The sequence below is a fragment of the Mchenga conophoros genome, linkage group LG8, assembly GCF_057382185.1.
Source record: "Mchenga conophoros isolate Kocher_MC1m ecotype Shallow Benthic linkage group LG8, M_conophoros_male_GT1.1, whole genome shotgun sequence".
Classification (NCBI taxonomy): domain Eukaryota; kingdom Metazoa; phylum Chordata; class Actinopteri; order Cichliformes; family Cichlidae; genus Mchenga; species Mchenga conophoros.
Window position 1 is genome coordinate 17,840,033 of NC_140533.1, and position 16,178 is coordinate 17,856,210.

At 39.0% G+C, this 16,178-nt stretch overlaps 1 protein-coding gene across 1 annotated transcript; it reads left to right on the forward strand.

The window, feature by feature from the left end:
- The first annotated feature begins 3,810 nt into the window (after positions 1-3,810).
- Positions 3,811-16,101, forward strand: LOC146568550 (serine/threonine-protein kinase tousled-like 2). Its single transcript, XM_085284639.1, has 21 exons — positions 3,811-4,408; positions 5,515-5,609; positions 8,110-8,181; positions 8,855-8,924; positions 9,126-9,163; positions 9,358-9,450; positions 10,268-10,375; positions 10,845-10,937; positions 11,275-11,385; positions 11,657-11,793; positions 11,903-12,055; positions 12,393-12,459; positions 12,577-12,674; positions 12,765-12,846; positions 13,069-13,160; positions 13,275-13,364; positions 13,929-14,098; positions 14,230-14,368; positions 14,568-14,679; positions 14,773-14,880; positions 15,058-16,101. The coding sequence occupies exons 2-21, from the start codon at positions 5,517-5,519 to the stop codon at positions 15,235-15,237; spliced, it is 2,106 nt and encodes a 701-aa protein (XP_085140765.1). The 5' UTR covers positions 3,811-4,408; positions 5,515-5,516; the 3' UTR covers positions 15,238-16,101.
- The last annotated feature ends 77 nt before the right edge of the window (positions 16,102-16,178 follow it).

The following is a 16,178-nucleotide window of genomic DNA, read 5'->3' on the forward strand; positions in this document are numbered from 1 at the left end:
CTTTTTGTCCATCCGTTGAGAGCCCACTGAAATCGTAAAAGTTGAAATCAAGAGCACAAAATTTAACGAGAAGCACAAAGAGAGTGCAAACCTTCACCGAGGCACTTTTAAGGGGATAGTTTTGTGTTTTGTGCATATTAATTTTGTTATCTTTGTTCTTTTTAATCGTACTTTAAGATGTTTGCAGTTTATAACACATTTTGGGGTCAATATGAAAATGTGAAATGTGAAAGTGAGGTCATATGTGACAGGATAGTTGGATGCAGATGTTAAGGTGATATTTAGAAACCCCATATACCAGTATTTTATCCTAAATGTTGCCAATACAAGGATAGTCATTTGGATGAGTAACGAAACGTTTCACCCACTGAAAACGCTACATCTAGATGAACAGAATCAACTTTTGAAGCTAGTTATTTTATGAAAGTTTCATCTTATTTGACCTTGAAGAAGTCAAATAAGATCAGAAATCCCAATATATCATCATATGTCATTTCCTATATACCTATATGTTGTAAATACAGACAATGGTAGTAAGAAACATCGTTGTAAATAGCTCTACATAGCATTATTACCACTTTGACCTTAAGATCACTCTGTCGAGCTTTAAGGTAATGTCAGAAGTCAAAAAGAAGTTTAAGTCTTCAGATATGGTACTCTCTATATGTTGACCATAAACACCACACTTGTAAGAATCATAGTTTCTAATTTATAAAACGGATTTGTCAATTTTCCACCAATAAATCATTACATTGACAAATTTTACACCCCTACAAAGCTTGATCAGAATGCATTCAAAACTTTTCTAGCAATCATGTTTACAGAAAAAAGATGCACCCAAGCGCTACCAACAACATAACCTTTTTGGCAGAGGCAATAAGAATATATTTAATATTTGAGAAGTGCTATATACTTCCCAGTGTAAAGGTAGTCAGGCATTCAAACATAACATCAACATTAACATTGAATAGAAAACTCTTGGCAGCAAAGGAAATGTTTTGCTTATTAAAATAAAACCAAAAGGATCCACATGACTGCATATCACTGTGGCAAAATGATAAAAATTATATTTTAAAAAGTAATATGGGTGAACTCAGTTCCTATAAGCCAGTAGAGGGCACAGAATTTCCTGTTTGTGACACCCAGTGGAAAACCACAAAGATAAACTGCCATCATGTGGTTTGGAGTAAATTGAAAATTTCTAGTGCGTTAATATCATTTTCTTTGAAGATATGAAACATGATTTTTTAGTTATTCTTTATAATACACTGGATGTTATAACCACATAATTTGAGACATTAAAGTTAAAGCATGGTGTTTAAAGAAAAGAAAAAGTCTACTATACTAAGTCTAGTCTACTAAGTCAACTATAGGTCAGTGGGGCTTGTGTGCTCACAGCACTCGTGATTATTGTATTAACGATATCCATTCTCATTAATATTGTAATATTGATTCAAAAGTAGAAAAAAAACTGTCTGAAACCACCCTTTGAGAACACTGACTAACTCCTGCTGAGTTTATGTTTTGAATGTTAAAAATGTGATGAATGAAAAACACATAAAACAGACAATCAGAGATCTGCTTTTCTGCAAAATACATTTGATTTACAGTCGATCGTGTAACCCTTTAATTAGTCTTTATTAAAATATTGTCCATGAGCCCATTTTGCTGTACACTCAGTCTGTGCATGCATCAGCTTAAAAGGATAATATTTTCTTTTTTTATGATAATAATTATGATAAACCTTTTATCATAATTATTAGTGTAATTAAGTCATCCTCAACTCTCTCTCTTGGCTGTGCAGGATTTTTTGAATGCAGCGCACTACTCGCATCTCCTGGACTTAAACTGCAGGTTTAATTTGCTCGTTTGTGTGCACAGTACAGTTCATCAGCTCAACGGAACACAATATGGAGACACAGAGAAAGAAAATAGGTAAAAAACACGTCCCAGCTCACTGGCTCTGACAAAGCCAGTAAAGCTATTTAGCTCCACCAAGTGGAAGAAAGAGAAAACAACCTGTGAGGTGGTTAAAAAAAAGATTAATAGAATGAAACTAATTCACATGTAGAGATATGACGTCAAGCTGGCGTTATTAAATTTAAGCCTCCGTTAGAGTGAATCCCACAGCACAGACTGTAGATAAAAGATGGATGTATACACCATCATGTCACCTGTTGTCTTTGGACTATGCATTTCAAAGCCTCAACTTTAGCATTTTGGCCCGTAACCAGGTTTGGGGGGTTAAATGCTAAGCTATCAGCTAAGGTTATCGAGCATGGTTAGCAAGGTGCATCAATGAAAGCACAGTTGCATTTTCATTTTTTAACATTTCTGGCTTTGTTTTTCACCTCTGGAGGTTAATGCTTCATTTTGATCAGTTGCTTTCCAAAGTTTTCTCAGATGGCCCCAGTAGTCATTCTGTCTGCCCAGCAGAAGATCTGTGCTCCGCAATTTAAGGAAACACTGGTTTAAATCAAACCACAGGTTCGGTTTAAACTACAACTTAAAATAGAGTAACGCTAATAAAAAATCAAAAGCCCCTCAGTGTTCACATTAGTGTTTGTGCAGTTTGAAGGTATGTTAACACAATGCCACAATTTTCCCAGGAGTGGATATCCCACCAAAGGTTAGACCATGCCATGCTCAGTGACATTACCAAAAACCCAAGAGATACACCTCGGACTCTACAGGCCTTGGACAGCATGTTAAATGTTAAAGTTCATGAAAGGGGGAAAAAAAGTTCATAAAGCACAATTAGAAAAAGACTAATAAAGTATTGCTCTTTTGGAAGTGCTGTTAGAAAAAAGTGTCTTCTGTCTAAAAAGATCATGCCAGTACAGCTTAGGTTTGCAAAGCTGCATCTGAACAAACCACCAGACTTCTGGAACAATGTCCTTTGGAGCAACAAGACCATAATGGAAATATTTGATCATGATGTACAGCACTACATTTGGTGAAAACCAAACACAACATATCAGCGCAGAAAGTTCATACCATGTGGGAGCACAGTGATGGAAGGGTGATGATTTGGGATTGTTTTGCAGTAGAAGGGTCTGGACACTTTGGAATCATTGAGTCAACCATTAACTCTTCCGTAAACCAATGTATTCTAGAGTCAAATGTGAGGCCATCTGTCAAACAGTTAAAACCTTGTTGAAATTTGACAATGATCAATTGCACTGCTGCAAATCTGCAACAGAATGACAGAAAAAAAAAAGATGATGGTGTTGCAATGAACCAGTCAAAGTCCAGACCTCAATCTGACTAAATGCTGTGGTGGGTGAAGTCCAGAAACCTGAAGGAATTGAAGCAACATTGCATTTACTTCTGCTAAATTCTACAAGTTATAACCTACAAGCAATCGGGTGTACTTCATTTTTTTCAACTGATGGTAAAGCTTCACGAGAAAACTCCTTTTAACACCGCTGTTTTATGTGAAAAGTAAAAAAAAAAAAAAATTACCAGAGCATAAAATATCTGAATACATAATATGTTCAGTGAAGTAGCTTGCATAGCAGTGATGACAAGGACTTAAGCTCACACAAATACAGTGTTAAACATTTACTAACTTCATTCATCAAGTTTAAAAAACAGCAACAGATGTCTTTGGTGTAATTTAATTTGTGGTGATTTAATGCATCTGTTTATTCTAGGAATCCATACACAGTTCAGGCAAACGACTAAATGCATTAAATTATCCTATAAGCTAACAAAAACATGTTGTACATGCAGGACATAGTTTAACTGTAGTGGTTGAAATCCAGATTTAAAAAGCAGCTCTCAGGGAAGCTTTTTAGGGCCCCTTGTGGCGTGGAAGTTATCGATTTCACCCGGTTGTAATCTAACCTTGAGTACAGTACTGAGTCCGTTTTGGGGGAGCGTACATTATGTGGTAAACCGGCGCACTGGAAGCATCACTGTAAAAGGTCTCCTGGGAGCTCACTGCGGCCTTGCTGCGGGAGGTTATGATCTTTTCTTAAGCATTAAAATAATGGACTGTAACGAGATGACTCCTCCCGGTGCAAGCATCGCTCTGTAACGATAAAAAGAAGAACGAGTGAAGCAGAAATGTGACAGCACTTGTCAGGAGACTTCAGAGCACTGACAGCTCCCGGTTTGCCCGTGCAGGGGCACCAACACGGACGAGGAAACCCCGAGGATCACGGCCTCCTGTCCGGATGACACCGACAGGAGCCAGCCACACTGGTCTTTATAGCTAGCATTAGCTAAGCTAACAAATGTCTTCCCTGATTTCGAAATAATTGTAAATGGATAACTTAATACAGACAACTTTATTTGAGATGCGGGGAGCTCGGGGGTGTTAAGGAGTTTGCTGTCGCCGGTTGGACGGATAACATCCTTTCTGGGGTTGTGAGTGCTGTGAAAACTGCAAAAGGTTCTCCAGGTAAGACTTCTACTGTAGCTGGCGTTAGCTCGATTCATCACTTGACCCTAGCTAGTTTGGGCTGTGTAATAGGTTCAAATCCTACATTTTATAGGCAAAGTTTGAGTCGTTCTGCCGATTGGCATAGGATAAGCTGACAGTTGATGGGAGCGCATCGCTTTTGTGTTGTTGTTACCAGGATTTTGATTAGCACCTTTAGCTTTAGCCAAGTTTGGCATTCCTCGTCCACTCGATCGGTCAACAGTATCGAAACGGTTTTTTTCACCCACTATTATCAAGATGGTTTTGCTGAAAGGCTGCTCGAATTGGGGAGCTATGAGCCCATGGGATTGCTTTTGATGTTGAGATTGAGCTAGATAGTATTTCTGTTTAGGGAACTTGTGCTTTCTAGGATTGTTTTGATACACAAGTGAACGGGCTTGCTGGGCTGCCTGCTCAGAAATGAATATCATTATTTTATTATTATATTCTTTGGTGGTTTTTGAGCTATGACACGTCTCATATGTGCTCTCAGATTTAATTTCCTTTTTCTATTATTATTATTATTATTATTATTATTATTTTTTTTTTTTTTTTTTTTTTTTTTTTTTTTTTTTTTTTTTTTTTTTTTTTTTTTTTTTAAAACCTATTTCTTGAAATTAATTTCAGAGTGTCACTTTAAGCAAATTTTCCCTGGTGTTTGTGTTTTGAGGAAAGCGTTCCTTTGAGCAGCAGGCTGTGACGTTTACTGATCAAATAATTGCCTAGGTTACCATGCAAATGTGACAAAAGGTGTTACATTTTCCCAGTCAGACCTCAAGCTTGTTGGGTCACTTCCCTAAATCAGAAAGTGCCACACAATTCAGTGTATGTCATTCTAACTCAAACCAGGTCTTCCACGTAAGTTAAATATTTGTGGCTCAGGAGGTAAAGCAGGTCATCCACCAATCAGGAGGTCAGTAGTTCAATTCCTGGTTCCTCCAATGTGAAATCTGGGACGTTAGATTAAAAGTGCCTAGGTAAAAACAACTTGTGTGAATGAGACTTGTAATAAGAGAGTGCCCAAATTAACTAGAAAATTGCTATACAAGTACCAGTCCATTTACTGTTTATGTCTTACTTTCTAGGCATGATGGAAGGACTTCATAGCCAGGCTATCAGCCTGGATCCACGAAGGCAGGAGCTGCTTGAGGCTCGGTTCACTGGAGTCGGTGTGGCCAAGGTTGGAACATTTTAACATTGTAATGGTTGTTTTGTTGCTTAAAATGACAACAGTTGCAGGTACAGGTCATTTCTGTGGATGCTGGACTTGATGCATGTTGTTTTTGCTAAATTTTGCAATTCTTGCTGAATTAATTCCTGGAATTCATCCCACAACCCCACTGTGAGTGCAATTGGTTAGCACTCTTGTGTTAGTCTTTCAGTTGAGGTATGCTTAGAAGTCCTCTCTGTTTACAGTGTGCCCTCTGTTCAGGAGGTTTCTTCAGTGCTGTGATCTGTTTTCATGAGCTAAAGGTACAACAAGACAAGCTCTGTTTTGGCTGACACAGGAGCTGGCCGGCAGCTCTTTGTTTCAGTGGAGGATAGTGACACTTAAATGGCACAGCAGCTGAAGTTCACAGTATTGGCTGTGCTTTGCTGTACCCTGCTGTTGAACTGGGTATTAATAAGTGAGGGTGCACATCTGAGAAAATGGCAGCTCCTAAGAAAGCAGCCATTTTTATTTATTTATATTTTAAATGCTCTTACCTATATTTCACTCTTAAATTTATTGTCAGGACTGCTTGCTGTGGTATAGGAGGATAAATGATGTAAGGCTGTGGGTATGATACCAGTGGTATACAGTGGATATAAAAAGTTTACACATCCCTGTTAAAATTGCAGGTTTTTGTGATGTTAACAGTGATACCATAAGTCATTTTCCCCACTTTTCCCACCTTTACCTTACTTAACTCAACTGAAAAACAAATATTAGATAGTACACCCTACACTTTGTTGAAGTACTGTTTTGATCCAAAGATTCAATATTCGTCTAAATATTGATTTAGATATATGCTTCAGGTGATTCTCGTGTTGAAAGGTGAAATTCGTCTTCATCTACAGCTTTCTGGCAGATGTCTTAAGGTTTTAAAAGCATGATACTGCTGCCACCATGCTTCAACATGGATATTGCATTATGCCACTTATTTATTTGTGTTGTTGATTTTTAGGTTTGTTTTGTTGTTTTCTTTCCCCCTTTTTTTTTTCTTTTTTTTTTGTTTGGGGCTTTCTGTATGCATGTGTGGCCAGTCTCCTCAGATCAATATAAATTTTCCACCCTTCTTAATTTTAAACTTGATGATTTAGCAAATTGTAGCTGGTCTTGGACATTTTTCTTTGTCAGAAATGGCTTCCGTCTTGCAACCCTACCCCATAGTCCTCACCGCCAGAATTTCCTGCAGCTCCTTCAGTGTTGCTGTAGGTCACTTGGTAGCCTCCCTGACCAGTTTTCATCTTGTCTTTTCATCACTGTTGTCCCATATTTCTGCCTTTTTATTTTTTTTAATGACTGGCTTCACTGTGTTCCATGCTACATCCAATGCTGTGGACACTTATTTATTTATTTATTATAAACCTTTCTCTTGACTGATGCCTTTCAATGATAACATCTCTTTGATGCTTGGCTTTTGCTCTAGTTTGCAACGGAGTAAATGTTGGGAAAATCCTACTAGGGCAGCTGAACTTTATTTGGGGTTAATCAGGGTTTCTTTTAAAGTAAAGTAAAGTGTGCGTGTTAGTCCCCATAGGGAAATAGTTCCTCTGCATTTAACCCATTCACCCAGTGAAGCAGTGGGCAGCCACCAGTACCTTGCTCAGGGGTACCTCAGGGTAGCCATTCAGTGGAGTCGAACCCCCGACCTTCCGATCATGGGGCCACCACTCTACCTACTGAGCTATCCCTGCCCTTAATTAATGGCAGCTGTGTACCCAAGAAGATTGATTGCTGTGATCTAATCAAAAGGTGCTTTAAGAAAGCATTAGTTTAAATGTGTGGACACTAATGCTGGTTATTGTACTTTTGTTTTTTGCTTTTTTTTTTGTCTTCAATTAAATGACACATGTTATAGGTCACATTAAAGTTTGGAAATGAATGGATGGATATATATATTTTTTGACATTATAGATATCCACTGTATGTCTTTGAGTGCTATTTAGGACGTTGCAGTCAAACTGTAGATGTTAATATAAAGGAATGAGAGGAGTTGTCTGCTATAGTTGTGACCTTGAAAAGCGTTAAGCTAGCAGGCCTTAAAAAGCATTAGCCTCCTGCCCCAGAAAGCCTGCTGTTTCTTCTTAGTCCCATCAGGCTGTGCAGAGTCTGGCCTTTAATGACCCTAACCAATTCAGCCAACTGGAAGTCAAGTGAAGATTAGCAAGGTGATGTGTGTAATGCGCACTCACAAGGGTCATAGTGTGACAGTTGTGAATTCTGCCATAGTGGTTGGTGTTTTATTTATTGTTTTTGTTTTTTTGTTTTTAAAAAATAATACTGCACTGTAGAAATCTGCAATGAAATGAATTGGAGAGTAATGCTGACAGACTCTAAACAGGCCACAGACGTCTTTTGCTTTATCTCATGCATGCAGATCATTTAAATATCCCGTATCACACATTTTCAGTTCTGTCCATAAGAGTAGTTAATGATTAACCAATCGGGTCTTTGTCTCTCTTCTTTGCTGTAGAGTTCGGCCAACAGCGAATCATCCAACCAGTCTTTGTGCAGTGCAGGATCACTCAGTGACAAGGAACTGGAGGTTGGTTTTTGATTTTTGTGTGTGCAGCTCGCAGGTTTTCAGTATTAGTTGTTTCGAATTAGTTATGTATTTTGTGTAGTACATGCAGTAGTGTATGGAAACACTTTGGTATGGTGGAGTTTTGTGAATAATTTATCAACCTGGGTTTTTTTTGTTTTGTTTTTTTACACTTTAATTAAATAGTAACAGAATTTAATATTTAATGTGTTTAAAAGAAATTGAAAGAAAACCAATAATTAACCCAGAGAGAGAGGAAAAAATGCTTTTGTAAATTTTAGTTCATGCTTATGGATAAATGGGGAACCTAGCTGGCTTAAAGAAACTCACACAAACATGGGAAAACATGTAAAGCCCTCAGAGAAAGAATCATTATCCAGACTTAATCCTGAACCCTCTTGCTGTGACGCAATGAGGCACAGCAATAAGCCAGCATACCACCTCATAGGCAAATTTAAAAACCTGGTATGACTATAATATGACTGGAAGCACTACAAAGTTTACTAAATACTAAACTCGAATAAAAAAAACTGCTGTTAATGTTATTATATTTTTTCAAAAGTTTATTTTAACTAAGAGACTCGAACTTAAAGCTCTAAGACTTACATTTATACAGTTTCTTTGCTGTTAATGTGGTTAATTGATCAATTCTAAGCTGCTTTTTTGTGTTTGTCAGACACCAGAGAAGAAGCCCAATGACAGAAGCAGGAAGAGGAAAGGAGACACCTATGACAACAACAGCCAAGGCAAGTCCACATACATCTTATGTGTTTAAAGCAGAAATGCCTCTCTGTATTGGGAAATGATCAGCTGCTCAACTTTAAAGTGTTGCACCACTTTAAGTTTGGTGTTAAATAATTGTTTAAAAAAACTGGAGTCTTAAAATACAAAGTTGTAAGAGTCACATTTACGTTTCCTTTACTATAAAAGGCTGTTTTTGTTTACAGGAAAGGGAAGAGTGCAAAAAATGAGCGATTACTGCGATGTGAGTACAAACTGAAAGGACATAAGATGCTTTAGATTTGTTGAATGCATGGTTTCATTGATGCTCATTGTTTTCAGTTCTGAAGCTTTCCTCTTTCATACTCTTGTCCTGGTTATATCAGTACTGCCCTTCATTGATCCTTTGCTAAATAACCACTCTGTCCTCTTTGTTTCTTCTCTTTGTCCTGTGGTCAGTTTGCTGGTAGCAGCGGCTCTGGCACCAGTCCTGCTCGAAGCATCCCTATGCTGGTGCGCTCGTCTCCTCAACATTCACTGTCTAATCCTATGGTGAGCACAGCATTCGTCTCTGTTGCACCTTTAGCCAGTGTCAAAGTCAACCGATGGTTGTGAGTTTTCTTCTTTTCTGGGAGGACTAACTGGCACATCTTTGGTTTGTCTGCATCACTTAAGTCAGTGGTTTTAGTGAAATGGGAGCTAACTTTTCTAGTGCTGGTGTCATGCCTTCAGTTTTGGGCTTAACTGGCTGGGATTTAAAGCAGGGAACAGTCCGGAAGATCAATGTGTACATTACACGAAACATTTGCTCGCACTAAATGTGTAAGCTTCTCTGATGGCTGCATTATATAATTGATAACTTGGTTACATGCCATAACTTTCCCCCCAGCAACCAACAGCCCTGTAAGCAGTAATTTATGGCGTTGGGGTTCTAAATGAAAGGAGCAATAATTGACTTTCTGTGGCATCCTAGTCAGATGCCTGAACCACCTCAATTGGCTCCTTTCAATGTGGATTAGCAGCGTTATCCTCAACTCGGCAGACCGCTATCTGCAGCTGTTTCAGCAGGCCAATGCTCACCACTATCTGCCAGAGTAGAGCTTTTCTGGATCCGGAGCATATCCAGACCTTCACCAGCATTTAGTCCCATTATGTCTCCAAGGAAAGTTGTAATAAAACTACTATGGACTGTCAAAACATTTCTTTCTCATTCTTTTTTTTTTTTTTTTTGTAAATAAAATTCTCTCCACATTATGTTTTCCTTTTAATGCCTTTGAGCTTCTCTATAAACTGATGCTGTCTGTGAATCTGGGTCTGATATTTTGTCCCCCATGTTCCTCTACTTTTTCTTTCTTTCACTGAAATACAGCTTCAGCACAACAGTCCTTCGTCCACAGGATCAGCCCACACAGACTCTTCATCTTGCAGCTCTGTTAAAACAGCCCCCACACACTCCTATTCCCATAAAGCCATCCAGGTAACTGAGACTGACCCAAATCACTGCTTGACACCTTGACTTTTCTTCTTTTCTCTTTTTTTTTCCTTCATTATAATCTCAGTCATGTTGAAGCACGTCCCTGGTTTAAGTGTTCTGTAGAGTCTGACAAAACTTGTAAGGTTGCAACACTGCACACCTTGTTATGCCATTAAAAAAGTACAGTACAGTTGGGATGTGGATGCTAGAATTAAAAGGGCATTAAAGGTCTCACACTGCTGGTTTTCTGACATAATAGTTGCAACACATCCAGCTGTTCTTGTAAATTACACTAATTGGCCTGATTTAAAGGTCAGCACTTAAAAGTCACTTCTAATATTTGCGATACCAGTGGCTGATTTTGATTTAAATTTAAAATGATGGACTTCTTTGTTAGTGACCCAAGAGGTTTGTCCACCTTTTGAACGAGATGCTTACTGTGGGCTCGCTACCTTTTGATCTCCTTCCTCAGTCGGACCTGACGATCCTGAAACTGACAGCACTGGAGAAGAGCAAGAACTCTGACCTGGAGAAGAAGGAAGGGAGGATAGATGACCTGTTGAGGGTAAAATCAGCAGTTACTCAAATGTTTCTCTTAACAGATAGCTTGGACCATTGAAAATACAACTGTGAGACGAGTCATTATTGTCCAAATCTGTTGCTTTGTTTATTTGGCTAACAATGACAAATCTCTCAGTAATTAACCTTCACCAGTCCGCTTACAGCTCATCACGCTCGTTAACTTTTAAACGCCACTAGTTTGCTGACATTTACACCACTTTCATTTAAGCTACAAACTGAAATTCTGGCAGTTTTCCCCCATCGTGTCAGTTTAATAAGCGGCCTTGAATCCTTGCTGTAATGAGAATTGGTTGTCAGAGTGATGATGCGTGTTTTGGCAGGCAAACTGTGACTTGAGGCGGCAGGTGGACGAGCAGCAGAAGATGCTGGAGCGCTACAAGGAGAGACTAAACAAGTGTGTGACCATGAGCAAGAAGCTGCTAATTGAGAGGGTCGGTGTGAATATGAATTTGCACAAGTATGTTTACCTGATTTGGGACACCTCTGTAGTACAATGTGAAAACCAAAGAAGTCAGTTTATGCATGTAAGCATTGCCTGAATGTAACTTGTAAAAGGCTTTATGGTGATTTAAGGTGGAACTGAATAGTATTATTTGATAATAATATTTGATACTTCATATCCTCTAGGTTTTTTTTTTGCTTTGTTTTGTTTTTTTGTGCCTACAATGTTTTACTCATTTATTTCTTTATTTGTGTTTGAAGTCAAGACAGGAGAAGATGGCATGCAGGGACAAGAGCATGCAGGACCGTCTACGCCTGGGTCACTTCACCACCGTACGCCACGGAGCTTCCTTCACTGAGCAGTGGACAGATGGATATGCCTTCCAGAATCTCATCAAGTCAGAACACAAATGGGCACAAGCGTACATTTAAATTGTTATTTATTTATTTATTTTTTCTATTCAGCATACAGAAATGCTTACGCCAGATTGTCCCTGCATGTTGTAGGCAGCAAGAGCGAATCAACTCTCAGCGGGAGGACATTGAGAGGCAGAGGAAGCTGCTGGGGAAGAGGAAACCTCCCTCCATGGCCCAAACGTTTCCACCCAACCTGGAGCACAACAAACGAAAAAGCAGAAGCAACGGCCAAGAGAGTGAAACGTACGGTTACAAGGAGCAGATCACTTTATTGTGTAATAAATGGTGGATTAATAAGCTTGTAGCCTGAATATAATGAGGTTTACTGGTCTGTGGGGGGCCAGTCATGCAGTTTTGTGGTGAGTGGTATTGATGGCTGTCAGTAAGCCGTTAACCTGAACCAGCATTGGGTGAAAAAAAATTTAGTAAGAGGTCAAATGCTGTATATTTAACTCTGTAGATCACAATTATTTAGACATTTAACATATTTTCTTCAGTAAAATCTCACGTTTTCTTTGCTTTCTGTTTTTAATATCTTGTTTATGTAATAATGCATTTCTGGCTCTCTGATCTCTCACAGGTTGTCACTGGCAGAGTATCGCGAGCAAGAGGAGATCTTCAAACTTCGAATCGGTCATCTTAAAAAGGTGCCAATGTTTCTTTTCGCTTTTGTTGTTGTTTTTCCCACTTTTTTTTCTTTCTTTCTTTTGGAGTCACCCGTTCAAACGATGAGGTAGGTGATAAATCTCTGCACTTGTATGCAGGAAGAAGCAGAGATCCATGCAGAGCTGGACCAGTTGGAGCGTGTGAGAAATCTGCACATTCGAGAGCTTAAGAGAATCCATAATGAGGACAACTCGCAGTATGTATCATCCCAGTTTAACATGCCCTACTCAAGCTCTGTGGTGTCTTTTTAAAGCAACAAATACTTTAACAACGTGTTCCTTTGTAGATTTAAAGACCACCCCACACTGAATGACCGATATCTGCTATTACAGCTCCTTGGAAGAGGTGGCTTTAGTGAAGTTTTTAAGGTAAGCCAGTGCTATTTACTTGGTTTCCATTCCTCATGAATACCTTTTTTGTTCCTTCTTTGTTTTCTAAACTTTGAGTGACGTACAGGAAGATAAGTCTTGCAACACTTCTGTATGCAGTAAACAGCTACTGTAGAGAATTCAATGGGAAATTCAGGCTATTCAAGCTGCTTTGTATTGATGTGAAATGTACCTTTTTTTTTTTTTTTTTTTTTTTTACAGGCTTTTGATTTCACAGAGCAGAGGTACGTGGCCATTAAAATCCATCAACTCAACAAGAACTGGAGGGAAGAGAAGAAGGAAAACTACCACAAGTGAGTCTGCCGCTCTGTAAATGTGCTCTCTACGTGTTATTGTGTGATCGGAAATATTTCTTTTATTTATACTCAAGTGATTAATTCGGACTCATTAATTTTTTTTCGTTGCAGACACGCCTGTAGAGAATACAGAATCCACAAAGAACTCGATCATCCTAGAATAGTGAAACTTTACGACTATTTCTCGCTCAACACAGACTCGTAAGTGCTTCATTTCACATAAAGCTCACGATGTGGCACTAATGCGAATGCGATGATTATTTATAAGTGTTTGTTATTCGGTAGTGTTCAGGGCAAAAACTTCAATTTTTATTTTCTCATCTGTAGTTATTATGGATGTTTAAGAGCTTGGGTTTCAGTTGGAAGTTTGTTCTGTGTAGTTTGTAGTCTGTGGCAGTGGCTATGGAGGTGATGAGAGCCTTAGGTGACAATATTTAAGAATTACTTATTAACAATGATACTTTTTTTTTTCTTCTTTTTTCATAGTAAATACTAGAAAATGTTAAAACTGCTTTGTTTGATGAAAAGAAATGGAAAGCAGAAGCTTTGAATATTTGAATACCATAAAATGAATCTATAGATTTCCAGTAATAATAATTTGGCAGATGCACATGATCTTTTTTTTGTTCATGTCTTTTGTAAACTTGGAAAGTGTTGCTGATATTATCACTTTTTATCACATCAGGCATCTTAGAATATGTTTGAACGTGTAGGTGATCATTGACGCCTTCACAGTTAACCCATGTGTTATCTAATCTGGTGCAGGTTCTGCACAGTACTCGAGTACTGTGAAGGCAATGACCTGGATTTCTACTTGAAGCAGAACAAATCGATGACGGAGAAGGAGGGCCGCTCCATCGTCATGCAGCTCGTCAATGCCCTCAAGTACCTCAATCAGATTCGGCCACCCATCATACACTACGACCTCAAGCCTGGTAATCTCACTGAGTTTTATGGGCAACACACAAATGTGTTTTCTATTCTAAACATAAAAGATCTCTGGCTATGTTTACAGTGTAGGACTCGTGATGCTTGTGAACCCTCATTTTACGTGTTCTGTCACCAGGGAACATCCTGTTGGTCAACGGCACAGCTTGCGGAGAGATAAAGATCACAGATTTTGGTCTCTCCAAGATCATGGACGATGACAGCTACAACTCTGCAGATTGCATGGAGCTGACCTCACAGGGAGCAGGGACCTACTGGTACACATAGACACTTTGCACTGTATTTAGTCACCAAGCAACCAGGATGACTACGCAGGTTTAGCAGATGTGCAACGGTTTCACAGTAATGCTGCTAACTCAATTTTAATTCTGTATTCAGCAAGCAGTTTGAGAATAAAGAAAGATCAGAAAAAAACTTTTTTCTCTGATTTGTTATTTTTGTTTGTCTTGCTTACAGGTATCTACCACCTGAGTGCTTTGTAGTGGGCAAGGAGCCCCCTAAAATATCCAACAAAGTGGACGTTTGGTCAGTAGGGGTCATCTTCTACCAGAGCTTGTATGGACGCAAGGTAACCACTAATCTGTATTACAGTAGTTGTCAGGTTTCTGTTTTGTTTTTGAATAAATGAACTTAACAAGTCTGTAACTTGATCTTTTTCAAGCCGTTTGGTCATAACCAGTCGCAGCAGGATATCCTGCAAGAAAACACGATACTAAAAGCCACCGAGGTGCAGTTTCCCCCCAAACCTGCAGTCACCACAGAAGCAAAGGTCTGGTATTCATTTCTTTGAAACTGCAACAAACTTGTTGACCAGTTGGCATAACTATCTGCACAGTGCATTACATATGTTGCATTAACAGAACAGCAGTTAGCCTGAGAATTTAAAATAAAAAAAAAGTGTGTTCAGCTATAATGAGTCACTTTTTGTCACGGTTTCCCTTTACAGGCCTTCATTCGACGTTGCTTGGCTTACCACAAAGAGGACAGGGTGGATGTGCTGCAGTTGGCCAGTGACCCCTTCCTCATGCCCCACATCCGAAAAGCCCTGGGCAGCAGCACACCTCCAGCACCTCCCATTCCTTCCACCTCCAGCTGCTACAGCAGCAGTGCCTCCAATTCGAGCTAGCTGAAAGAAACTAGAACAAAACCCCAAAGCCACATGGAGACGTTACACCCTTGATGGAGCTCCTCCTTTGCTCTCTTCATGGCAAGAAAGCAGAGCGCATGATGGGAAGGAGGCATCTTAAAAGAGTGAATGGAACCAAAATAATCTATGGTGTGGCGTTGTAGTAGAATATGTGCCCACCACTGTTATTCAAGTGGTGTAAATGTGCCAGCCTCTGGCTGCGGGCTCAGTAGAACCCAAAGAATTGCCCATATGCATGCACTAACAAAACTTTGGCTCATTTCAAGAGGCTTTTTTATATGACGAATATATGAAGCACCTGAAAAATTGCATAACTGTGACAGGCTCAGAGGTATGCTATGTGTGGAAAATCTCTTGCCTATACTCCTAAAAGGCTTTGAAGAGGAAGCATAAATTAAATGTCACCCCATACTGCTTGAAATACATCGTCTATCAAAGTATTTTCAGATTAATAGTTGTCCGTTTTAAATGTGTTCTGATAGAATTGAACCTGGAACTTTTTTTTTTAGGAAGGGCTTCGAGTGATGAGGAGTGACTGATGACCAAAGTTCGAGGCCTGTCGTCATGACGTGGCTTCTTTAAAAGGTCATAAATGACTTGACATAGAAGAGGGCTGACTCTAGAAGACTGACTTGTTTGACCAATTTGAAATATTTTACTTGATAACTGGAATTCAGCTTATTTTAATTGTTAAGTCCATATTTTTCCATGAGATTCACCCCCACCTCTAACGCTGTTAAACTTGAATGGTGTGTGGGTGGTGACTGAGTGATTGTTGTGATGCGAGGTAAGATTAAACTGAATTGATGAAACCATTAAAAAAACAAAAGAATATTTGGTTAACTGTGTGGTGTCTCGCTTCATTTTGGGAAATTGTGCAAACTTTTTTATATTAAGTTCAAACATCAATGTGATTTAAT